Here is a 25,739-nt window from a genome sequence, read left to right as displayed (position 1 = left end):
AAAGTTATTAGTGGTTTTAGTGTGTACACCTGTGGGTAATATCCAGCATTGGAAGAGAATTTAGTTGTGCAGTGCAAACTACATTAAATCGAGTAATCAGGTTGTTGCAAATGGAGTAATTGATATACCTCAGGACATGTTTCTGTAAAGACAGAGAATAGAAAAGGTATAGCTTCTGGATCATGGAGGACAAATAGTCACTTTTGATAACAGTTATTAGACCAGTAAGAGAGGACAATTCTAAAAATCCTAGCACTAACACCCTTTAAATCTGACCTGTTACCAGGTAAGTGGTCTTTTATTGGTGTTGTACATTATGGTTGACATCAACATCTGTGACACTTCATTCTCTTGACGCTTGACGATGGCTTGACTGAAAGATTAGATTAACGATGTAAACACTGTAAGATTACTTGAACTTAATCTGCAGAGAATTATTAAGATATATCACTGTTCTGTATATTATTCTGCATAGAATATACATTGGCCATGGAATATTCTGGTAATTTATCTGTAAGTTGTTTTCAGTTAGCTTGAAGTAAGAATGCAGGAATTTTAATCTTTCGGCGAGCACCATTACACACCAAAAACTTGGAGCTCTCTGGAAGTCAGCATCTGCATTAATTCCTCTCCCTTCCACTGCACATAAAATGGAACAGTACATATTACTTTATATAATAGCAGATAGTGATGTTAAGATTGTTATTTAATCTTGGAGATTAAAGCACAGCAATAAGCTAATTGAGTCTTGCTATCAAAGCCCATTTGAACTTAATTAAGTTATTGCCTTGTACCCGCTGTTCTGCATTTTACCATCTTGTGCAGCAATACTTTACAAAATAGTTGTACTATTACAAACCAATTGAAAAAGAAGTCCTGAATTATTGTCGTACAGGTTATTGTATGGACGGTTGACACACTCATATTGAATTCCTCTTCCTGCTATTTAAAATAGGTCAAAGCCTCTGTTACAATAGCCAAGAGAAATTGAGACTAGCATCAGATAAAGTGATAAGGTTTCATTACTTTAAAATTGTCAACTGGAGAATGAGGAGAAATTTCTTCAGGCATAAAATGCTTTGCCACAGGAAATAGTTGAGGCAGAAACTATGGCATCTTTTAAGGGAAGAATTGATAAACATTAAAAGCAAAGGAAGATACTGGGCTACTGGGAACAGAGTAGGACAATGGTATTAGTTTTGAATTACTCAAGCAAAGAGCTGGCACGGGCACGAGGAGGCAAATAGCCGCCTTCTATGCTTTAAACTTCTATTGACTATAACCTGAAGCCTTGAGTCTTTTCTCCGACCATGCTAGAGTGAAGAAAACGTTGTTAATATATGGCCTTCTTAACAAGTTTTTTAGTTTTATTAATTTGTAATCAGATTGTTAGGAATACCATATGATCTATTTTGTGTCTTATCATGTGCTCTAACTTTGATTTTGCTTGTTTAGGACAACTCAGTGCACAGTGGGCCTTAGATGATGTCCTGATTGGAATGAACGATAGCTCCCTTACTGATTTTCAGGATGCATTTGATGATTCCTCTGATTTGCAATCCAACTGGTATCGCATTCAAGGGGGCAATGCAGATATGTATTGCCTCTCAAAGGATACAGCACTGGTTTTTAATGCTAATATAGGTATGTAATTTAACAGAAATGCAAATATTCATTACTAAGAAATGCTCATGACTTTTCAGAGCATAGTACCCCACTAACCTCCAGTTGCAGGGATTATCCACAATGAACACTTCTTGAGCAGTATGTAACTGAACCTACAAGGGGGCAAGCAACCTTGGACCTGGTCCTGTGTAATGAGCCAGGATTAATTAATAATGTCCTAGTTAAGGATCCCCTTGGAATGAGTGACCATAACATGGTTACATTCCATATCCAATTAGAGGGTGAGAAGGTTGGTTCTCAAACAAGCGTACTGAGCTTGAATAAAGGTGACTATGATGGTATGAGAGCGGAATTGATTAAAGTGGACTGGGAAAATAGTTTAAAGGGTAAGACGGTACATGAACAGTGGTGTTCATTTAAGGAGTTATTTTACAACTTTCAAAAAATATATATTCCACTGAGGAAAAAAGGGTGTAAAAGAAATGACAGCCATCCGTGGCTAAGTAAAGAAATTAAGGATAGTATCCGACTAAAAACAAGGACATATAAGGTAGCCAAACTTAGTGGGAGGATAGAAGATTGGGAAGTCTTCAAAAGACAGCAAAAAGTAACTAAAGGATTGATTAAGAAAGGGAAGATAGATTATGAAAAGAAATTAGCAAAAAATATAAAAACAGATAGCAAGAATTTCTGCAATTATATAAAAAGAAAAAGGGTGGCTAAGGCAAACGTAGGTCCTTTAGAGGATGAGACCGGGAAATTAATGGTGGGAAACATGGAGATGGCAAAAATGCTGAACAAATATTTTGATTCAGTCTTTACGGTAGAGGACACTAAGAATATCCCAACACTGGACAAACAGGGGGCTCTGGGGGGGAGGAGCCAAATACGATTAAAATCACTAAGGAATTGGTACTCAGTAAATTAATGGGACTCAAGGCGGATAAATCCCCTGGACCTGATGGCTTACATCCTAGGGTCTTGAGGGAAGTGGCAGTAGGGATTGTGGATGCTTTGGTAATAATTTTCCAAAATTCTCTGGACTCGGCAAAGGTCCCGGCAGATTGGAAAACTGCTAATGTAACACCCTTATTTAAAAAGGGTAGTAGGCAGAAGGCTGGAAATTATAGACCAGTTAGCCTAACATCTGTGGTGGATAAAATTTTGGAGTCTATTATTAAGGAGACAGTAGCAGAACATTTGGATAAACATAATTTAATAGGACAAAGTCAGCATGGCTTTACGAAGGGGAAGTCATGTCTGACAAATTTGCTTGAGTTCTTTGAGGATATAACGTACAGGGTGGATAAAGGGGAACCAGTGGACGTAGTGTATTTGGACTTCTAGAAGGCATTCGACAAGGTGCCACATAAAAGATTATTGCTCAAGATAAAGAATCACTGGATTGGGGGTAATATTCTGGCATGGGTGGAGGATTGGTTATCGAACAGGAAGCAGAGAGTTGGGATAAATGGTACATTCTCGGACTGGCAACCTGTAGCCAGTGGTGTTCCGCAGGGGTCGGTGCTGGGTCCCCAACTCTTTACAATCTATATTAACGATTTGGAGGAGGGGACCGAGTGTAACATATCAAAGTTTGCAGATGATACAAAGATGGGAGGGAAAGTAGAGAGTGAGGAGGACATAAAAAACCTACAAGGGGATATAGACAGGCTGGGTGAGTGGGTGGAGATTTGGCAGATGCAATACAATATTGGAAAATGTGAGGTTATGCACTTTGGCAGGAAAAATCGGAGAGCAAGTTATTATCTTAATGGCGAGAAACTGGAAAGTACTGCAGTACAAAGGGATCTGGGGGTCCTAGTGCAAGAAAATCAAAAGGTTAGTTTGCAGGTGCAGCAGGTGATCAAGAAGGCCAACGGAATGTTGGCTTTTATTGCTAGGGGGATAGAATATAAAAACAGGGAGGTATTGCTGCAGTTATATAAGGTATTGGTGAGACCGCACCTGGAATACTGCATACAGTTTTGGTCTCCATACTTAAGAAAAGACATACTTGCTCTCGAGGCAATACAAAGAAGGTTCACTCGGTTAATCCCGGGGATGAGGGGGTGGACATATGAGGAGAGGTTGAGTAGATTGGGACTCTACTCATTGGAGTTCAGAAGAATGAGAGGCGATCTTATTGAAATATATAAGATTGTGAAGGGGCTTGATCGGGTGGATGCGGTAAGGATGTTCCCAAGGATGGGTGAAACTAGAACTAGGGGGCATAATCTTAGAATAAGGGGCTGCTCTTTCAAAACTGAGATGAGGAGAAACTTCTTCATTCAGAGGGTAGTAGGTCTGTGGAATTTGCTGCCCCAGGAAGCTGTGGAAGCTACATCATTAAATAAATTTAAAACAGAAATAGACAGTTTCCTAGAAGTAAAGGGAATTAGGGGTTACGGGGAGCGGGCAGGAAATTGGATATGAATTTAGATTTGAGGTTAGGATCAGATCAGCCATGATCTTATTGAATGGCGGAGCAGGCTCGAGGGGCCGATTGGCCTATTCCTGCTCCTATTTCTTATGTTCTTATGTTCTTATGAATGAGTAAATATTCGTAATGAAATTCGATAAAATTGGCCCTATAGTAACCAGAGGAGTTTTTATACCATGATGTGTTAAAATAGCTGCTTTCTCTTTAGATCCCCTTAACCCCCATGTACAAACTGCCTTTCATCTCTGATGCTTGTGTCTCTTTTGTTTTTCTAGGCAAGCCCCGGTTTGCAGAAACTTGGGATTTCCACGTCACTGCCTCCACATTCCTGCAGTTTGAGCTCAATCTAGGCTGCGGCAGTCAGTCTCCAGACTCCCATGGCATCCAGCTCCAGTACTCCCTCAACACAGGCAAAGACTGGCACCTAGTGACAGACGAGTGTGTCCCTCCCAGCATCGGCTGTCTGCACTACACAGAAAGCTCTGTCTACACCTCACAGAGGTTCCAAAACTGGAAGCGTGTCACTGTCTACCTGTCTCCAGGAACCATGTAAGTCTTTAGGAACATAGGGACTGTAGGCCATTAAGCTCCTCGAGCCTGTTCCGCCATTCAATTAGATCATGCTGATCCGTAACTTAACTCCATCTACCTGCCTTGGTTCTGTAACACTTAATACCCTAGCCTAACAAAAAGACTGAGCTGAAGGGCGAGGAAAAAAATCTAACAAGTGCGGCATGCAGTGAGATGCCACGCTCCAGCAAATTCTGGGCCATTGTAGTACACATTGTTGTGGAGTAGAGAATGTGCATCTTTAGACTGACTGAGGACTGGATCCCTGAGCTGCACAGCCTCTGGATCATCACGGAAAACAGTCAGATCACATACATAATCATTGGAATTGGTACGAACTTCCATAATTACATCTCTAAGAGATAAGAAATGAAGCATGTGAACAAGTATTACAGATGAAAGCAGAGCATTATATAGATGAACCTGCCCCAAGTCCCACAGCAGATGTTCTCTTTCTATTATGATGGAGATGGAAATGCCAAGCAGCGCATTTTGTTTACAGCTAGAGTTGGCCTTCACTCTTCTCCATCGGTTGTTGCCTCAATAATTCGTGTGAAAGAAAAATGATTCTGGTAGAACAGTGTTTGTGAGATTGGAAATAAGACCTCATTTTATTGCTAATTTTAAATTGTCAATTTTCAATTCCAGAATATTGATAATGATTTTTTTAAACCCAGCACATTTCCTTTTGATACTAAGTTATTTATTCTTCTATTGTGTAATTAGTTCCCCTAGGACCCGATTCAGGTGGATTCAAACTGAATACGCTTATGGGACTGATAACTGGGCCATTGATAATGTGATTCTAGCATCGGGGTGCCCTTGGATGTGTTCCGGTCATGGCATTTGTGACATGGGTCACTGTGTGTAAGTGTGAAAATAACCATCCTATCATTTTGTCACTGTTGTAATACTCTTTGGCAAACCACCATGCAGTAAGATCCTTTCAGCTGCTGTCTGCATCCTATTACTGTTCAATCTGATACAATATCAGGTCTAAACAGATTGAGAAAAGTTTTCATAATTATTCATTACAAATAATGGAGTGGTGTATATTAACTGTTGACTAATGTCCCCCATAATAAACTAATCCCAAAAGGGCATCAGCTGCTAATTAAAGTAACCCTGCCAGTTCAATATTGCTATTAACAACAACTTGCTCCATCCAGCTCCAATTATAAAGAAATGTTTTCTGTTGACAAGATTTTAGATGTAAATCATTAATGAGCCCATCTGCTTTACTGCCGGCCTCTCAAAGCTGTACAATACAGGATTTTAGTCTGCTACCAATAGGTTTTAATTACATTAGCTTTAGAAAATTCTGTAGGTTGGTTCTTAACAATGCATTTTGTTGCAAGCCAAAAATTAGAACTACAGTGAGTGACCTAGGAACACATTATGATTGTGATTTGTAAAGTTTGTAAAGTTAGTTTTTATAGTTTAATTTTTAAAAGTTTTTTTCACCTTTTGAATTGCAATTGTTTATCAGTTACAGTGGGGATAATTTTAACTTTTGGCGATAATGTAAGCGGGGTGATATTGCATACTCACCGTATACATTGCACATGGTACGTTGTGGTTGTTAGTAAGCTTTATTGAGTTGCTTAAATTATGAACAATCCTGAAGACTGATTTCAAGGGGTGGTAGTGGTGTTGATGTGTACTGCCAGGCTTCTCTGTTGTGTCAGTGCCTGGTAGGTTTTGGTTGTGCCATAGGAGGTTTGGGAGTTGTTCTATTTGGTTGCTCCAGTTGCCTGATGTATGAACTATTTTGGCATGCTGACCAGTTGGTTTCAATGGACCATTAATGGAGACCAGGTTTTGAAGAATTTCTCCTGATTCAATCACAAGCAGCACACAATTTTCTTGGACTGAGCTATTTTGCATTATGTTTTAACTCTCATTGATTGGATGGGCAGTCCTGTTTTTTCACTCTTTCATTCCCATTATCGCACTCTTCTGTAAAAACTGAGGTAAAGTATTCATTTAGTATATTTCCCATTCCTTCATCCTCCCATGCGGTGATTTCCTTTTTTGGCTCTATTCAGCGCTACCCTTTTTGTAACTATTCTTTTACTTTCCATGTGTTTATAAAATCTTTACTTCTTCCCTATATGTTACCTGCCATGCTTTCTTCACAACCACTCAGCCTTTCTAATCTCTTTTGCTTCCCCATCATATTTCTATACCCTGCCTGATTTTCTTCTGTGTTATTAGCCCTAGACTTGTCATATGCTTTTTTAAGTCTCATTTTAATTTCTGCACTCGTCCAGAAATCTCCAACTTTTGCTGCACCCCCTTTAATTCTTCTGGAAATATGTCTAGTCTATACCCTAAATATCTCTGTTTGAAAGTTTCTCATTGTTTGATCAAAGGAAATCAAAAGGGAGTCTGTTTAGACCACTTCTCTATTTAAATCCTTATGTTCTAGTGCTACAATATTGTCTCTAATTAGATATATTTATGTTTAGAAATTCAAGAAAATTAGACCAAAGCATAACATTACTTGATTGCGTTCCTTGCTATTTTGGATGATTGATGTGTCCCTGAAATCTCTTATGATTGCCCAACCTACAACATACCCTTTCTCTCCAATAGTCTTGAAGGGCTCATTGCCACCCAACCACGTATCTCACCACTAATTGTTTAAATCTTTTCATTCTAGCATATGACCTCACAGCACTAAGACTGGTCAAAGCCACCAACGACATCATGTGCAACCAGTAATGTTTTGTTTGTCCTTCCTTGAGCTACTTGTTCTTCATGACCTGTTTTCCACCTTTGGCAATGCTGATGATTCCATTCTCCTCCATTACCTCTCCTCCATGATCAGTCTCTGTGATACGCACTCTTGCAGTTCCACTCCTATCTGTCACAATGCAGTCACTATATCTGCTCCCAATTACGCATAGTCACCTCCAATGTAACCCAGGATTTCATTCTCAGTTCTTTCCTATTAATCATTTACATGCTGCTTCTCGGAGATATGATCCACAAGCACAGCATCAGTTTTCACTGGTAACTCCCAGTTGTTCCTCCTCATGACCATTATGGACTCCAAGATTGTTGAAATTCATTCCAACTGTCTGCAACATCAAGACCTGAATGAGTCAAAATTTCCTTCAGCCTAGCACTGGCAGATCTGAAGCCATCCTTTCAAGCCCCTGCCAACACATATGTGTTTCTGGCTCTGACTCTGACTCTTCAATATGGCGAGCTGTGCCTTGGACTGAACCTGGTGATGTGCAACTGTTGACATTGTCTCTGAGTGAAACATTTTATTCACATAAGTCACCAAGACTGCATTCTTCCACCTTGGAAATTTGCCCACTTCCTCTGCTATACCACTGCTGAAATCCTAAGCCATGTTTTAATCACCTCGAGTATCCTTAAATGCTTCCTCACTGGCCTTGAGCTTGGCAAGGACAGAGGTGATGGTGTGCATGACTTTGTGTGGTCGAGGACATGAGCTGCAGAGTTTTAGACTGCCAAGCTCCCCTGTCAAGCTGCACCCTGGCAAATCAACACCAACGTTTTTATCCATTGTCTTCAAATTCTTCCAAGACCTTGCTCCACCCTATCTGAGTGATCTTGGCTAGCCCACACCCCCTCTTTTTGGGTTGCTGTTCTGCGCTCCACCTTCAGAGGCCAATCATTTAATTACTACGCCCCTGTTTTCTGGAATTCTCTCTCAAAATAACTTTGCCCTGTTAGCTTCCTCCCCAACTTCAAAAGGCTTCTAAAAGCTCATCTCTTCAACTGCGCCTCTGATCTTCACTCCCTCTCCTCCCCCACCCCCAGCTTAACTGCTCAATGTTCACTGCTTTGCTTTGTGAAGCAATCTTAGAGGGTTTGTACATGAAAATTGTTATATAAATGCAAGTTTATTGTGTTATGCACAGAAAATCCAACAAGATGGGACAACTAGGCTTACACAGTTAAAAGGGTTAAATACTAAAGGTTGACATATGATTTTCCATTTGATAAATTCATTTGGTTTAATTGCTTCACTAGACCCTGGCAGTTCAGGATTTTATTTCTGTTAATAACAAAGGATATTATGTTAAACATTTTACATTTACCAAGCTTGCTTCCTTAAATGAACTGCAAAACTCAAAGGGGCTAGGAGTAGTGGCTGCCTTGGAGCTCAATACTATCAGTTCCTAAGGGTATTATGAACACTGAATGATTGAATGCTTTTGAGAACAGAATGGATAAAAGACAGCTTTTTAATTGATGTTTGTCTGGGAGTGAGTCTCACTTCATCTTTGTTAAGTGTCAGGAGAGGCAACAGCAGATATAACAAAATGCACTCTCCAAATCGAGAGGGATACTGTGTGGCTGGAATGGAACAGTGGAAAAATACACAATCCCTCATGGCTGCTTGTGTTACATTTATGTTTCTGATGGGACATGTACAATCTGTGTAATTGTATTATATTCCTTATAGTTGGAACTAGCTTTGTTTGAAGCTCTTTCAGATTTAGTTTCAAAGATCTTATTAGAAATGTATTCATGAAGGTGGTGACCAAACCCAACAATGGAAACTTGTGCATGAGCTTCTCCAGATTGGGCAGTCCAGTGAGCTTCTTGGACCAGGGCATGAATCCGGCAGACTAATAGAATGAATGTTTCCCCTCTTTATTGTTTTTTTTAATGGTTTACAAGCTCCTAAATGTGAAGTGCTGCAGGCGTTGCTGTTGGAGTTAGGGTGTGGTGCTAGGGTAGGGGAGTAGAAGCTATACTCTGCATATATCCTATACTGTACCTTACACTGTGTGACAAAAGGGGTGACATCTTTCAACTTGATAAACACAAATGAAAGGGTAGCTGCTGATGGTACAGCAGAGGGAGCAAGCAGCGAGAAGTTGGCTGGTGTTAGGGGAATAGAAAATGTACACAAGGGCATAAAGTTATACAACATAGTGTAGGTAATATACAGGGAGTGATTCACAGCTGCAATCTAATCTCTCTTGCTTGGGTTTTACTATTACAGTTTATGACGTTGTTTGAGCTCCTCAATCTGACTGATGCCTTTCAATCATATACAAATAGCTACTGGTCTTTATTTAATGATATTGAAGTTGTTTACATTTCAATTCTATATTTGGGCTTTTTAAAAAATGTATTTACCAAGTAATAGGTTATTGTTACAAATTCAGGTCTACCGAAGAGACTGTCTTAGGTTTACTGACATCAGGTGCTCCCTTAAGTGGTCTCAGTGTCTTACTTTTATGGGAGTTGATTCACACTGACTTATGACTACTTGTATGGTATCTTTGGAACTTGTTCCTGGGCAGCCTGGTTTTGCCTCCTATGTTCCACTGGGCGCTGGGAGGGGGAAAGCCAGAGGCCTGGCATGTTCTGCCGTCCTGAGAAATGGCAGCCTCAGGCAGGTCTATTCCAGCCTTCTCCATTCCACAGGGTCCTGTATCAGTGTTCCCATTGATCAGCGGGATGGGTGGTCTAATGGCAGTTATCAGGTTCTGAAAGTCCCGAGAGATACAAATTGAATCCTAGCCGCCAGAGCCTAGAAGCCGGTGCACAGGTTACTGCCTGTTCTGTGCCCTACTGCCACCAGGCCTCCATATTGGAGGAGATATTGACTGGCCTATGGCCACTTCTTAGTTAGGGGGCTTCTGCAGATTCCAGTGAAGCTGTCACACAATCCACTGATGTCTACAACAAAGAAATAAACTACCCTGATGTTGCCACAATTAAGCGCTGCCATTTGCTGCACATCCTTGGAGACTGACCTCAGAGCTTGCATGTACATGTGATGTTCCTCAAACATCCTTCTTTTCAGGTGATAACCCATGCGTTCTGGGTTCCACCGTTTTGAAGCCCCGGCAGCCGTCTCCTTGGCCTCCACTAAGAAGATGGCACATCCTCACCCGCATCCCATTCCTCTGGCTCCTTCATGCTGTGAATCCAGCTCAACTCCCTGTTTCAGGGCCAATGCACGTGTTTGAATGTGGTTTATCGCCTCCATCACAACTTTTGTATTGAGTAAACCTGGAGGTCGTAATTCTGACTGCAGCTGGCTTATGAACTCCTTAACAGGATTTTCCACTGGAGTTATGCAGCGAAAGTCCTTAGGAGCCACTCCTCCTGCTCCTTAACTGTCCTCCACCGTTGGTATGATTTTCTGCTGGAAGTAACGTGGGAACCGGACACATGTCTGCCCAAATATAACGGCTGTACTTTAATGGGTGCAAATGATGGGAATATTTCATCTGACATATTTCCTGTCGTTTGTGCCCTGGCAACACCGCACACTGGAAAGACCTGTGCGTCCCTGGTATCCAGGATTGGTATGGCGGCAGGGCCGCCTCAGCCTGCGCGATTGATCACAGGACGATCGATTGTATAACGAAAGGAGTTATTTTTCATTTTGAGCAGCCTTGCAGCCACCAGCTACAGTTTACTGTAGCAGGAACCCATGGCCTGCCACAGCCAACCTACACCAGCTCACAGGCATGCTCCCAGAGCCCTCCTATATTATGTAAAATAGGTTGCCCTGGACATTAGGCCAGGGTCAAGGGGAGACCATTAGGACGGGTCGGAACCCCTACCTATCCAAGATGCAGAGAATTCTGTCAAGAGTGGAAAAACCATGCCCTTATAACCTTGTGACTGATTTAAAGGGACTACCACAAAGCTAAAATTTGCCAAAACAACTTCATTTTTGCCATAGGGATGTTAGAAAAACTTACTTTACACAGAGTGTGGTTAGAAGGTGGAATTCTCTGCCACAAACCATTGTTCAAGCAGAAGTTGGGTGATGCCAGGCTTTGGTTTCAAAATTCTGTGGATCATGTGAAATGTAATGTCACCCTAAAAGGTTGCTAATTGTTTTATTTGCTTACTTCACAGATAATAGAATTTCTGCAGTTTTGAAAATTTGTTTTGATTTAAATTGTTCATCACTTAATGGTGTGTGAAAAATAACTTTATTTTGCTGATGCCAGCAATTTAGCCCGAGTAAGAAATTAGAGGACCGGAGAACATTGTTGACCTTTGGGGGTGTTAGTACTTGAATCAAATAATCTCCCATATTTTACAGCAAATATTGATTGATATTTGGGTGTTTCATATATTTTCTGCATTGATTTGTTATTGCTTTATTAAGACTTTCACTGGGTCACATGCTGTGCCACGAGCTTTCAATATGTCGCTGCATTTACTGATAGGCCTTTCCTTTTACTTTCAGGTGTGACAGTGGATTTGGAGGACGCAATTGTGTGCCCATTCTTCCATTGCCGTCAATTCTCAAAGATGACTTTAATGAAAAACCACACCCTGATCTTTGGCCTGAAGTTCTTGGAGCAGAGAGGGGGAATTTGAATGGGGAAATCATCAAATCTGGAACAGCACTAGTCTTTAAAGGGGTTAGGAATCTGTTATCGATATGCACAAAGACATGGGTTCATTTTTCAAATGTGTGCTAATGGCGGGGGCATGTTTGGAACTTCATGGTGGAGTACAACCATGATTTCATGGCATGCACTGCCGGTGAGCAAGAATTCTCTACCCCAGAGGGCTGTGGATGCTCAGTCGCTGAGTATATTCAAGGCTAAGATTGATAGATTTTTGAACTCTAAAGGAATCAAGGGATATGGAGATTGGGCAGGAAAGTAAGGTCGAAGATCAGTCACGATCTTATTGAATGGTGGAGCAGGCTCGAGGGGCCATATGGCCTACTCCTGCTCCTATTTCTTATGCTCTTACTGGGAGCATGGTTCTGTAACATCGGCCTGCATGCATTCTGCAAGGAAAATAGTTTTAATTTTTTTAATCTGATAGATTTGACACAGAATTCTGTTCATCTCACATAGTTGCCAAATACCATTTATATCATAGCACATCATGCTAACATTATTTACCACTTAAGCCCCTCCCATTATTGGTAGAGCAGGATTTTGCACAGCACCATGATGCTAGGGAGAGATGTGACAGCTATATTTCCATTAATGTGCTGCATTAACCTCTCTCATCCTAATAACCTAATATTTCATCCTCACACTTCCTTGTGTTAGTTAAGTATCACCCTGTGTCAACTCCTCATCTCGACTGTCTGTATTACCCCAAGTGGATCTATCTGGGCTAGTGAGTGCAATTGATAGAGTGAATGAGAGTGGACAAATTTCTGCTGGCAGTCCCAGGTGTTAGTCGCTGTCTGTCTGTCTCTTTCTCTCTCCCACTCTCTTCTGCCTCCAGCCTCTGTGGAGATGTGAAGAATGAGAATGGCAGTGAGTTTCCTATGGTCCAATTTTCCCTTTCTGTTAGGGCTGTCAAAGTATGAGACTCAAAAGAGAGAGGCCATTCCTAATCATTGACCATTAGCACTTGGTGAGTACAAACCATCTGCGGGCACAGGTCCTCCCACGTCTCCACCCCTACAGCATTAGCTGAGCGAGTTCCCTGGATATCCATTTGTTCCACCACCTCCTGCAGCATTAAGATGCAGATATCTGCCGCCCCTTCTCCTGTAGCCTGTCATTGTTGGGAAAAACTTGCAGTCTTCTCCCCCATTAGAAAATAATCCTTATTACAGTCACAGTTTCACTTGACAAATATTTGATCATTCTCCTCACTTCTCTTATGAAATTGTCTTTGTCCCACCAGCAATATTAAAATGACCTGGTCACTGGATTCTGATGGGGTCGGTGCCGGGGCCATAGGCCAGTAGAAGTCTTGTCCTGCTGCACTTCTGACTGATATACACCAGCGTTTCACTAAGTCGCTCATATCGTACTCGAGCACCTTGTTCTTGTTTTGTGTTTCAATGTGACTCAAAATTTCAGGGCCACAGTTTTTATTTCAGTAAATAAAACAGATATTTATTATTTATTTTTAATTAAAAAAATGTGTTATTTAATTGTAGTCCATGAAAAAGGTAAGGAGTTACACAGCTTTTATCATTCTTAAGATAAAGAGAGATTGTATTTTGACACAAATCAATGTGTCTCAAGACTGCTGGAAGTTGTTCAGGTGTCTTCCTCACTCATGAATAAACAAGAAATGCCTGTCAACATGTAGCATAATTTTAGATCAATGTATATCTTGTGCAGTTCTGTATACTCACTACATTCTGAACTGGTTTGAACCTTGACCGGATTTATTTCTGTTAATCGGTATGTCGCCTCACAGGTAACAGCAGTATTTACCTGACAGCGGTCCAAATCTGCACTGTACTTCAACTTATTGTGACAAAGAAGCTTTTGTTAATGCAGGGTTCCACTCTCAGACCTGTTAACTTCATCCAAAGAGATCCCAACAGGTTTAAATTTCATTGTAATTTTCACAAATAATCCAAAGTCACATAGAAAATAAAACTGAATTTTCTATATACTGTGCTCCAGTGCAATTATGGTGCCGACCAGTCTGTGCAATATCAGCCCCCTCTCAAATGTAAATGTGAGCTGATATTTTATCTGCTCTGTTTCTGCCTAATTTCCTCTTAACAAGACACTCTCTCAACAGATCATTTTTCGTTTACAGCCTTACTCATTACTAGTACAAAAAGCCACTGTCCATGTTATTGTGATATACTTTCGATAGATGCTAACAGTGGCGTCATTCAAGCACTAAGCCATGTCATGCATCTGCCCCAAAAGGCATATGACACAATCACTCTTTTAAAGACTTCTGGTCTGATATAATGTAGTTTCACAGCCTGGGCACTCTCAACAGTGCTGTCTGTAATATTGCTGTAAATAATACCTCATTTCTCATAGTCCTTTTAACCATAAATAGAAGGCAACGACAATAATATGAAAAAAATGAAGTATAATCCTTTTTGGGCCGCAGTAAAATTTCTGCCAAGCGTTATATTTTAAAAGGTAATAAAATTACTTTCTTTTTGTTTGTTAAAATGACACAGAGCAGATGTATTATGTTAGCACTCTAACACACTGCACTGTGTGTTGTAGGAGCCTTTGAGCCTGTTTCCTTCAACAGATAAATACAGCTGAATTAATTAAACTATCCATTCATGTCCAATTAGTTGTACAGTATTTATGAAAATAACGGCACGTTCTAAAACTCATTTATAAATCACACTTTGCAGGAATGCCATCAGCAATGTTGCTCTTTGTACACCATACAATCTCACTTACCTCTTTGTTTCTTGCAGGAAGTATTGAGGATGCTGGTTTCCAGGGACCTGGAGTGTACTAATACTTTGTACATTCAGTTCTCATTCAAGTTCACAGCAAAAGGTCTGTTTCTTTTTTCCCCCAAGCACACGATATAAAAAAAATCCTGTGTAGTGATTCCACAGAGAGTAGTCGATGTCGGTTGGAATGCTTACACTTCATGTTGCAGGGATAAAAACAAGAACAATGACAAACATTGCAAAATATACATAATAAATGCAGGAAATCTGAAATAGAGCAGAAAGTGCTGGACATGTAGAGCAGGTCAGTGAACATCTGAAAGGTAAAGATAGGATAATGTTTCAAGTGGGACCCATCACCAATTCTGTTTGTTATTGTAACACAAGGAAATGCTGAGGGGTTCAACCCAAAAGGCTATTTTCCTCACCAATTTTCTGTCCTGTCCTGAAGTTATTGACTGTTTGCTGGGGCACTGTGGCACTGGCAGAAGTTGCATTCCTGTAACTCACTCAAGTGGCTATCCTTCATATGGAACCTCTACAACATCAGGCTAATCAATTGTGCAACATTTACTGCGGCCATAAAGGGTTAGGACATCACAGTCAAGCCCAAAAACCCCACACATAGGTCAGTCTTCACCATAGGTCAATCAGGAACAGCCATACCGATTTTCCCCCTCACCCCCCTTCCAGGCCATTATATCCATTCTGTGATGTGGTGGCACAGGGGCTGGCGTTCATGTAGTACCAGACTGGTAAGACATAGCTTTGCACTCCTGATCCCTTACGTGATGAGATCCTGAGCTCGGGCTGTCGGGGAGGCATTGAGCAAGGCCTCATAGGGAGCGGCAGGGGAAAAGCATTTGATGGCGGCTTGCTCCAGGCTGCTCCCCTGCACCTCCTAGTGACTTGATCAAGACCAGCATCGATAGCAGATGACTGTTCTTTAAGGCATAGTAGGAGGTGACCTCAAAGAGGGGGAGGAGAGAAAATAAGAGTTTCCGTGAGAGTACTAAGTATGTATGGCTATTACTTCTTAAAAAATGCACAAAAGCATCCTCTGCAATAATAGTGATGTGGAGATGCCGGTGATGGACTGGGGTTGACAATTGTAAACAATTTTACAACACCAAGTTATAGTCCAGCAATTTTATTTTAAATTCACAAGCTTTCGGAGGCTTCCTCCTTCCTCAGGTGAACGAAAATTCGTTCACCTGAGGAAGGAGGAAGCCTCCGAAAGCTTGTGAATTTAAAATAAAATTGCTGGACTATAACTTGGTGTTGTAAAATTGTTTACAATTTGCAATAATAGTAACAGACATCTGAGAGCATCCAGGAAAGTCTGTGTGAAGTCGGGAGTAAATATTGAAACACCTCATGTGACAAGCAAGTTAAAATGAAAGAAGCATTATTATGGAGAAGCTAAATATTCAGCAACTGAGAAGGTTTATTTATGATAACACTCATCCACACGTTCATGTTATTAATCCTTAAGACAAAGGGAAGCACTCGGCTCGAATGCATGTTTGAAAACAAGTTAATTGATGTGTTTTTTCCCTCTGGCTAGAGGAGTGCTATCTCATGGGTTGCACACTATTACTCCAAGGAGCCTCCACTGATTAACGCAATGTTTATGTAGAGTTTGGACTAATACAGTCAGAATGTGGCTCACACATTTTAATTAGATATATCAGCTTGGGCTCCAGACCAGTCTCATCAATGGTAGATTACTGTTATTCTGAGTTTATATATAAACAAAGATTGAACAGAAATTCTGAGATTTGTGTTATTTTTAGATCCAGAATCTAAAAGTGGAGACATTTATTATGTCTGTTTCTATTATTTCACAGTATTACATTCCACTTGCAATTTGAAATATTCGAATGCATTTCCATCAGTTGCTGTTTACAGTTGCACTTTATAATGTGAATTTACTCATTTCTTTGCTCCTGTTTTTATTATATTTTTGTCCCTCTTTAGATTCCCCCCCCACCACCCCACCATGTTATGCACAATGCACAGGAATGGTTTCCCTGTGGGACAGTGCCTGTCCTCGGCTCAACCCCTCCCCTTTACCATACAATCCAGTTCAGGAATGCACTATGTGGAGAATGGCAGAACCCTAACTTGGAGATGTGACTGTTTAGGTCTCAGAATTGTCGGGCTGGTACTTTGACAGGCAGCATCTTTAATAGGTAGATGGGGTAGGGAAGAACAGTCCTCTTTGTTGTGTTTACTCTACCCAGGAGTGATATGGGCAGGTTATTCCATCTGGATAGGTTGGTATATATACAGGTTGGAGGCAGGGAAGTTCCTTTTGTTTCACAGTGGCGAGTTTCAGTGTGACATGTATACCAAAGTATCTAAAACTGGCCCATTAGTGGTAGGATCCTGAATTTGTCTGGGGCCATCTTCCTGTGTGAGGGATATGTCCTCCGCCTCAGGCGACTTGAGTTTATAACCGAGAGTCAGGCAAATTCTTTGATGCTTTGAAAGATGTGGGGAGTGAGGTGGTTGGGTTGGTTAGTATGTCATCAAGTCCTTCAAAAGGCAGTCTCCTGCATTTGCTAATCACAAATGTGGTGAGTTTTCTCAGGTCTCAGTGAAACTTCTCAATCGAGGGAACTACTGACTTTCCATGACACGTAAACTAAAATTAAACATAATTTTTTTTTTAAGTGAAATTAATTTGCTGGTGTCTGCCATTTCTGTGATAAATTGCAGGTGGCCTTTGTGCATATGTGCTTTGATTGAATTGCTCTAATGACAATTTTATTGTTCCCAATCCTGTGTTTTGGCTCAGGTGCCCCTGACCGGTCGCATTCTATTCTGCTGCAGTATTCCGTCAATGGTGGCATTACCTGGCATTTGATGGATGAATTCTACTTCCCTCAGACAACAGAGGTCCTCTTTATTAATGTTCCCTTACCACACACAGCCCAGACCAACGCAACTCGATTCCGCCTCTGGCAACCCCACAATGAAGGTAACAAGCTGGAATTATGTTTCCACTTGTGTCGTCGTTAAATAGTTTGTGGGGTCCTTTGGAGAATTTAATTTGCATTTTTAACGTAAATTAATTCAATCAATTTGTTAAAACGTTAGAGAATCAATTTTGATTTGCAGAATACAAATACGCTTTCCATTTGTTAAAACTGAAATAGTGATATTCTGTTGTGTTAAACTACATAATGTGCATGTTTTATGGCTGAGGTTGAACACGTGGGAGGATTACGGACTATTTTATGCTATGGATGGAACTTTTAATACACTTTGTACTCGCTGCCATCACTCAATGCTCTGAGGTTAGGAACAGCGCAGCCAGATGCAGAGTCAAGCTCACTCGATTCTGCCCCAACAACGTCAATCTCAGAAGACCATCCCATGACATTTCCATTTCTCACACCAGTGACCCAACTGAGTTCAGAAACTCACGTAGTGTGGAATCATACGCTCAAACTTTGTAGTGCTTCGCTGCAGAGCACGAAGACATTGCACATCCGGCTTAACTCAGCTCTCTTCATGCATAAAACTGCAAGATCCCATACAAATAGACATCTTATAACATGCCCTATTATAACACCTTCTTCAAAGGCAGAAAATGACGAAATGGTGGTGTCAGCAGCAGTGTAACTTCCCACATAGTCAGTCTGTCATTCCTTCCTGTGGTAGAAAGGACATGGCCCACCTTCTCAATTCAGTAAGTAAGAGTCTTGGTAAAACTTCTTTTAAAAACACTACATTCTGATTTTCAGATTCTTCTACTGTCAGTAAAAATGATACACTCATTTCGGATGTAAAAAAAACTTTCATTTTTACCACTGATGAAATTTCCCCACCGATTAAAATTGAGTAAGATTATTCAAGGCAGCACCAATTTATACTCTTTGATCTTTTTACTTATCTTTATCCTTTGATTATAATGACTGTTATGCACAGTGTTAAACTGCATGAATGCTGGGTTAGATGCAAATCCAGTCTTTATATCTGTGTTTAAGAATTTTTAATAAGGTACTGAATTAAATGATCTGTCTTCATTTTTATGGAAATCTAAATTGATACATGATTGGTGAATAAAAATAGAGATAATTAAACTGGAAGACACAATAGCAAACTTGTTAAATGCATGCAGTACAGAACTAAAATTGGGCTTTTAATTAAGTTGCACAATAAGCAGTTTGTTTGACTGCTGAGAAACTGTAGCCAAATTCACTCCGATTTTCTGTTCAACTACAAAGGGAAAAAGGAAGAAATCTGGATCATCGATGACCTCATTATTGATGGGAACAATGTGAAAAATCCTGGCGTTTTATTGGATACGTTTGACTTTGGACCCAAAGAGGACAATTGGTTCTTCTACCCTGGTGGAAACATTGGCCTCTATTGTCCCTATGTTTCAAAAGGAGCCACGTAAGAATAAGAGCTTCTTGTGTGGATTAGGGTATTAGTCTGTGACTGTGAAATTCATGCTTAAATAATAAGATTTTAGTCATCTAAACTGATGGTTAAAATTGACCTATTTAATGTGACTATTCTCAAACAGTCCTTCAGCATAACATCCTTCACAAGAAGTAATTTTTTTCAACAAAGTATATCTAATTACTAAATGACTTGCTGCATTTTGTTTCACTAAGTAATAGAAAAGGCTGTTATGTTGACCACCAGAGAACGGTCACGTTACAATAGGCACCATAACCTGGAAATATGTTGGCGCCACGCCCATTTTATAGACCTAAGACTGGCCACAGCGTGGATCGAGTATTCCCAGGCATTTGGCAGCTTAAACCAGCGGTCCTTAAAGGGCCGCTGAAAGGCGAGTTGTAACTTTTTTACTTACCTTGTGGTAGAGCCAAGAGGTGCAGGAGTGCTCCTGCCAGCTCACATCAAATTTGCGGGCCTTTGTCGGCCACTGCTAGCACCCCCCCCACCACCCCCTGTCCCTCTCTGCTTACCACCTCAGCTGCCGGCCGATCCTCGTGCTTCCCGGGACTGGCAAGCTGCCTCTGGGGCTGTGACTGGCATCCGTAGCTCACCGTTAATAAACAAATGAAGCTGGTGGACCAATTTCCAGTGGTCCTGCTGCCGACCTCATTAGGCACGTGCAATGTGCGTTGCACTGGAATCGCGTCCAATTCGGGCGTGATACGATTTCTAGGCCCATAACCAATGCCTTGGGAACTTTCATGTTACAGTAGACACCACAGAGTTAATTTTGTGAGGTGCAGCTGCCACCCAAGTAGCTTTTCTTCATGTATGAGCGTGGACAATGAGTGTGCTTATCAATGTCCACACACATGCACCTTTCAGCAGGAATCACTGGATAATGATCAGAATGAGCAGCCCTGACTGATATCTTTTACTTCCCTAAGGCAGTCTCAGGTCAATTGCAGCACAGTAACTGGTCCAACCTGGCTCAGATCAGCCAACTCAGCAAAGGCTGAGGGTTGAATCTGGAAGCTGCCAAGTTTATATGGCTCGGAACCACACCAGGTGGTGAATTTATCCACTCAGCCATCAGATGGCTTTGAGGTATTTATTGTTACTCTTGTTCAAAATATAATTTTATAAAAATGGTTGTTTTTAGTGGTAAGCAGGATTGTCATAGTATTGCTTCATTCATTATGCACTCCTCTGCACACTCTCATACAACACTGTGTCACAGTGATTTTGCCCTCTCTTCATGAATAGGTTCGATTTATTTGTTAGTGTGCAACTTTGATATTTTGGGTTTGTTTCTCCTTTGTCAAGGGAGGAAGATTCCGCCATAGTCTTCGTGACAAATGTAGTTGGAGAGCATTCCATCACTACACGTGATCTGGATGTTAATGAGAATACCATTGTTCAGTTTGAGGTAAGAGCAATTAGAGATATTTACCTGAGTCTCCAGCTGTTAAATTCACCATGTTTTTTTTACATCAGGCTACAGCTACATAAGGAGCGCACGGTGAGAAATCATGGCCTAGAAAATTCGGCCAAGCAGCACCCTGTTTTCGGGCTTGAAACGGCCTCCTACGCTCCCAATGTGGCTGGCAGGCAGGAAGCGCGCACGCCTTTATTTAAATTAGGGTCCTGCGCAAGAATGTAGGAAAGAATGGAAAAGAACCAGTAGCTGAAGTAATCTAAAATGGGTTCTCTGTTCGTTATCCTGGGCTCACCATGATGCTTTAACCTAGATATCAGGGCAAATGGAAACATTCTCAAAGACACAGGGAGGGAGGGATCACCTTTTCAGAGCAGCCTGAAACAGAACCCAAAATATCTAGAGTAAAATGGGTAAACAAAAAAACAAAAACATAACAGGAGCATCAAACCATTTAAAATAGGTCAGTTAATTCCTGTCTTAAAAGAAATAACATATGAACAAATAAAGCATCATTCTGCCAGTATTGCCAACAGTAATTTTTAGGCTTAAAATAATGCACTTGTAGCACCAGATACAATCAGTGATGAATACTACATAATGTATAAACATAGTAAAATGCCTAATGACATATTAGGCCAAATCTTCATGGAAAGATAACAGCATGTTAACGACATTAATGTGCATATCGGCCAGCGAGTTCAGGGGATGAAGAGATACACCGTGAGTGGCAAATCTCCAGAACTTGCTGGTCACTTTACGCCACTGCGCTATTTGCTACGCACAAACAGCATCTCACCCTTAGCCCCCCCCCCACATTATTTTAAGAACTTGCTGGATTTGCACATTATTTGTCCATTAAACTCACTGCAGAAAGTTAGAGGTTATAATTAACAGCGTAAGTACCTGTTTAACGACGTGATAATTGTTAATGCAATGCCAATCAATTTCTCCGGCCCAGAAAGGGAATAATTTAAACTGTTCAGTCTCATTCCTGCATGTAGTGAATTGTTGTTAGAGATTTTACAAATTTCAAACTTTACATTTTTAATTTTTTTCTCACTTTTCCTTTCTGTCTCTTTTATCTCTCTTAATCCAATCTTTTTTTTCCCCCTCCCTTTATTTCTCTTTCTGTACCTGATTTGACTTTAATTCACCCTCCTTCTCTTTCCTGCCTCTGTTTTTTCTCAATCCTTAAATCTCATTGATTAAGGAGATAGACTGTTGGTCCCACCGTTCACTAAGGTCCCAGATGCCCCATTACCTTCGCCGTGCCGTTATCAGCTCACACTACAAGCAAGATACGACACAAAAAAAAGTTTCAGCTGAAGGGTGCAGAAAAAAGTCTAATTAACGGCGTAGGCCGCAAGATGCCCCACTCCAGCAAAATTTGGCCCATTGTTGCACTCCCACTGAAAACAGTGCAAGAGCATTTGTTCGAAACTGGTCATCCTCCGACAGCAATGTGTAAGATCTTTGTTACGAATAATAAAAAAATGTAAATATTAACTATTTCCATTAATGATGCATATTTCCTTTATAATTTCAGATCAATATTGGATGTAATATAGATAGTTCAGCTTCAGATCCTGTTAGATTGGAGTTCTCGCGGGATTTTGGAGCCACGTGGCACTTGCTTCTGCCTCTCTGTTACAGTAGTGGCCACATCAGTGCACTCTGTTCTACTGAGCTCCATCCCAGCAGCACATATTATGCCGGTACCACCCAGGGTTGGAAGAGAGAGGTAATCCACTTTGGCAGGCTCCATCTATGTGGGTGAGTCTCTATTTCCTTTATTAATTGATCTCAACCCCACCATAACTTCTCAACATCCCTAAATTCTCCAATAATGCATTTATTGCTTCTATAGGTTCGGGTTTGCTCTCTCTATCAGCTGCCAGACAAGTATTCAGCCAGCCTTACTCTCGTTCCTGGTATACAAGAATAGGCAGCTTTTCTTAGAAAATTGAGAGTTCACGCTGGTGCAGTAAGGGATGCTATTCCAAGTCTAGCAGATAAAACATTTTGTTGGTGAAGAGGAAGTATTATAACCGATTTACCTGCGGAGTGGTAAGAGAGTGGGACCTCCACCAAGGCCACCCCGACCCCGCTGTGACCTCTGACCGTTTTCCTGAGTCGGGGTCAGTTGGATATGCAGGGTGGGCTCCCGGTGATATCTCCGTTTTACAGAGGGGAGCTCACCATTGCACAGCAGGAAAATAAATGTGCTTCAGCAAGACACACGCTGCAGCACTTGAAGTGGGAACAGCGCTGGCTTAAAGGGGGCACAAGAAATTTTGTGAAACTGGCTCCGCATGAGCCAATATTTGCGGCTGCAGGCAGGAGAGCTGGGGAGGTGGTCAAAAGCAGGCCCTCTCCCTCCAGCGCACAATTTGGCACTCTTTCCTCCACTACTCGAGTCAGTACTGCCACCCCTGTTCTGGTCTTACAGCGGGTCGGCAGGGAAATCGCCCGGTTTCCCTAACCCCCCACCCCTTTGCGAAGCAAATGGAAAAAAGAAAAAGGAAAAAGAAAAATAGAAAAGCAAAAGAAAGAAAATAAATTGGTCAAAACCCAAAAGAGAATTCTCCAGTAGTACTTGGCCCAAAGGGAAAGTTCACCAGTAATTCAGATCTTTTTGTTTGTACCTATTCCAGTTTACCTTGTGCTTTTTCATTTGGGTCTCATCTCTTTTTGTGACCCTATTTAGTTTTCAGGCCAGGAACGTCTCCTTGATCATATTTACTCTGCCATGCTTAGCATTTATTTTGCTATCCATTTCTGAAATGTATTTTTCACTCACTCTTTAGGCGCCACCACGCCATAGGTAAAAGCACAGACAGGCACGATGCTGCCAGAACGAACAGGCCCTCTGCCTGCCCTCTCGGGACTATACCATTTTATTCTGAACTTCAATATGTAAAAGTCCCTTTAAAAGGGATGCACTGAGTTTGGAGTTTGCAGTGATTGATGACCTATTGCTCATTGGATTTTTCCGACAAAAGACAGACTGATTATCCAATTCAAGCGAGACCAATGTCCATGAGCAACTGTTTGGTTTTTTTTGTACAAACCTCTTTTTATTTTGTCTCATCCCGCAAGACAATCTGCCCCAGACTAGCATATTTTATTGATTCTTTCGAGTTTTTTTTCATATATGTTCTACGGATGTATTGCTTCTTGTGCTCACAGATCTGTGAGGTTTCGATGGTACCAAGGGTTCTACAGACCGGGTTCTCAGCCAGTGACCTGGGCCATTGATAATGTTTACATTGGACCCCAGTGTGAGGAGATGTGTAATGGACATGGCAGCTGTATCAGAGGAACCCAGTGCATTTGCGACTCTAAGTATTCTGGACCGACATGCAAAATCAGCTCCAAAAACCCAGATTTCTTGAAGGGAGACTTTAAAGGTACATTGAAAAAAATATATTTGTAGTTAGTGAGGCATGGATTAAATGAAGTAGCACAGTGCAGTAACACTGGGCGTGGGGAATGAAGACCCCCCCCCCTCATTAATGTGTTAATTATAAACATTCCAGTGTGTTTTATGTTGAATGGGGAATATGAAGGTGATTAAAAACAGGGTGAAGGGGGGTTATGAGTTCTTCCATTTGCTTAAGGTCACGTATCAAACATTCATTCAGGCTATTAGTTACTATCCGCCAGGGTTTTCCACCGCTGTGCTCGCCAACCCTTGGTTTTCTGTCCGTTGATGTGAATGGGCGGGAAATCGTAGGCTGCTGGGTGTAGAAATGGAAAACCCCAGTCAGTGTTTTGAGCTTCGGCAATTAGGCCCATCTGTGGAACGAGAGCTTATACCCCACATTAACATCCACTCTCTCAGTCAATAAGATCATCAGGATTTGGGAAGAGGGAGGGAGTGAAGGAAGGAAGGAAGAAGTGTTTAGTCATGATTATCCAGCCGTCGTGGTTTGAGGCAGTCTTGATGGACCAGCTAGTCCTTTCTTGCCCATCAATTTCTTACGTTTGTATGTTTCAATAGAAAGAAAAGTATTTGCATTCATAAAGCACTTTATCATGGCATCAATGTGCTCCAAAACGTTTCGCACAATGAATTATTTTTGGCAGTTTTGTAACTGTTATGTAAGCAGATGTGGCAGCCGTTCCTCAACCAGCAACAGCCCACAAAAAGCTATAAGACAAATGGCTAGTCTCTCTGCCTTTTGGTGGTATTTTGCAAGAGAGGAATGTGGGTCTGGTGCCCCTGCTCTTTAAATTGTGCCAGGGGATCTTAAACCTCCACTTCAACATCTCTTTCAAAGCACAGCACTTCCAACAATGCAGCACTCCCCCAATACTTCACTAGAGTACTCAAGTACTGGACTGGGGGCTTAAACCCACAAACCTTTGACCCATTGACAAGAACGCTACCAACTGAACCAAGCTTACACTGCTAATGGGCATTAAAGATGTCTGGGGGTGTTGCAGCATCTATGGAGCATGATTACTGGTTGATTTGAATTATTGATCTCACAAAATGTGAGTAGTGATTGGTGGTGTAGAGTATGAGTGGGGATCAAGCAGGTTAGGAGTGATCCATTTTCAATTACATTTAGCATTGTTTCTATTAAAGAATATCCAAAGGGTAAAAGTTTAGAAATCTCTAATATATGGAAATAATATATTTTCTAAATCCTATGCAATAATCTTTTGTAACTATAATCTACATTAGCTTGAAAATAGATCAACTGGCAAGGCAGCCACTTAAAAGCATCATTTTTGTTTCATCTAAACTTTACTTATTTTTATTTTCAGGCCCAATAGAGCCAGAGAAATTTTTGGTGGTCAGTGGTGGAAAACCCTCCAGGAAATGCGGCTTAATGTCCAGTGGAAACAGCCTCTTCTTCAGTGAAGAGGGGCTGCGCACGCTGATGACTGTGGATATGGATTTGTCACATGCAAGGTATTTGGAACGCATTCAGTCACTGGGGTTTTCATCCTTGCATGTTTAGCAGTTACTTTAAGCCTTTTATAAAGAGACCTCCTGGAAAGTGCTCTATTCAAAAAAATAATTTCAAATGAAATAAGATGTAAATGAGAAAGTTCCATTCAGGCAATCAGGCTCACCCTGTTCTTTAGGTCTCCGTACAGGCCTA

At 41.2% G+C, this 25,739-nt stretch overlaps 1 protein-coding gene across 1 annotated transcript in view; it reads left to right on the top strand.

The window, feature by feature from the left end:
- reln (reelin) overlaps positions 1-25,739 on the top strand; it is a 297,718-nt gene that overhangs the window by 220,798 nt on the left and 51,181 nt on the right. Inside the window, exons 33-43 of the mRNA XM_068005008.1 lie at positions 1,456-1,644; positions 4,345-4,618; positions 5,366-5,506; positions 11,853-12,030; positions 14,778-14,862; positions 17,563-17,745; positions 18,998-19,169; positions 20,508-20,610; positions 22,169-22,395; positions 23,812-24,032; positions 25,399-25,546. Of these exons, the coding sequence (XP_067861109.1) occupies positions 1,456-1,644; positions 4,345-4,618; positions 5,366-5,506; positions 11,853-12,030; positions 14,778-14,862; positions 17,563-17,745; positions 18,998-19,169; positions 20,508-20,610; positions 22,169-22,395; positions 23,812-24,032; positions 25,399-25,546 (1,921 nt within the window). The remainder of the gene's footprint in view (positions 1-1,455; positions 1,645-4,344; positions 4,619-5,365; positions 5,507-11,852; positions 12,031-14,777; positions 14,863-17,562; positions 17,746-18,997; positions 19,170-20,507; positions 20,611-22,168; positions 22,396-23,811; positions 24,033-25,398; positions 25,547-25,739) is intronic.

The sequence above is a fragment of the Heptranchias perlo genome, chromosome 24 (genome assembly GCF_035084215.1).
Source record: "Heptranchias perlo isolate sHepPer1 chromosome 24, sHepPer1.hap1, whole genome shotgun sequence".
Classification (NCBI taxonomy): Eukaryota; Metazoa; Chordata; class Chondrichthyes; order Hexanchiformes; family Hexanchidae; genus Heptranchias; species Heptranchias perlo.
Note: the sequence above shows the minus strand (reverse complement) of the source record. Positions and strands in the feature narration are given on the sequence as shown.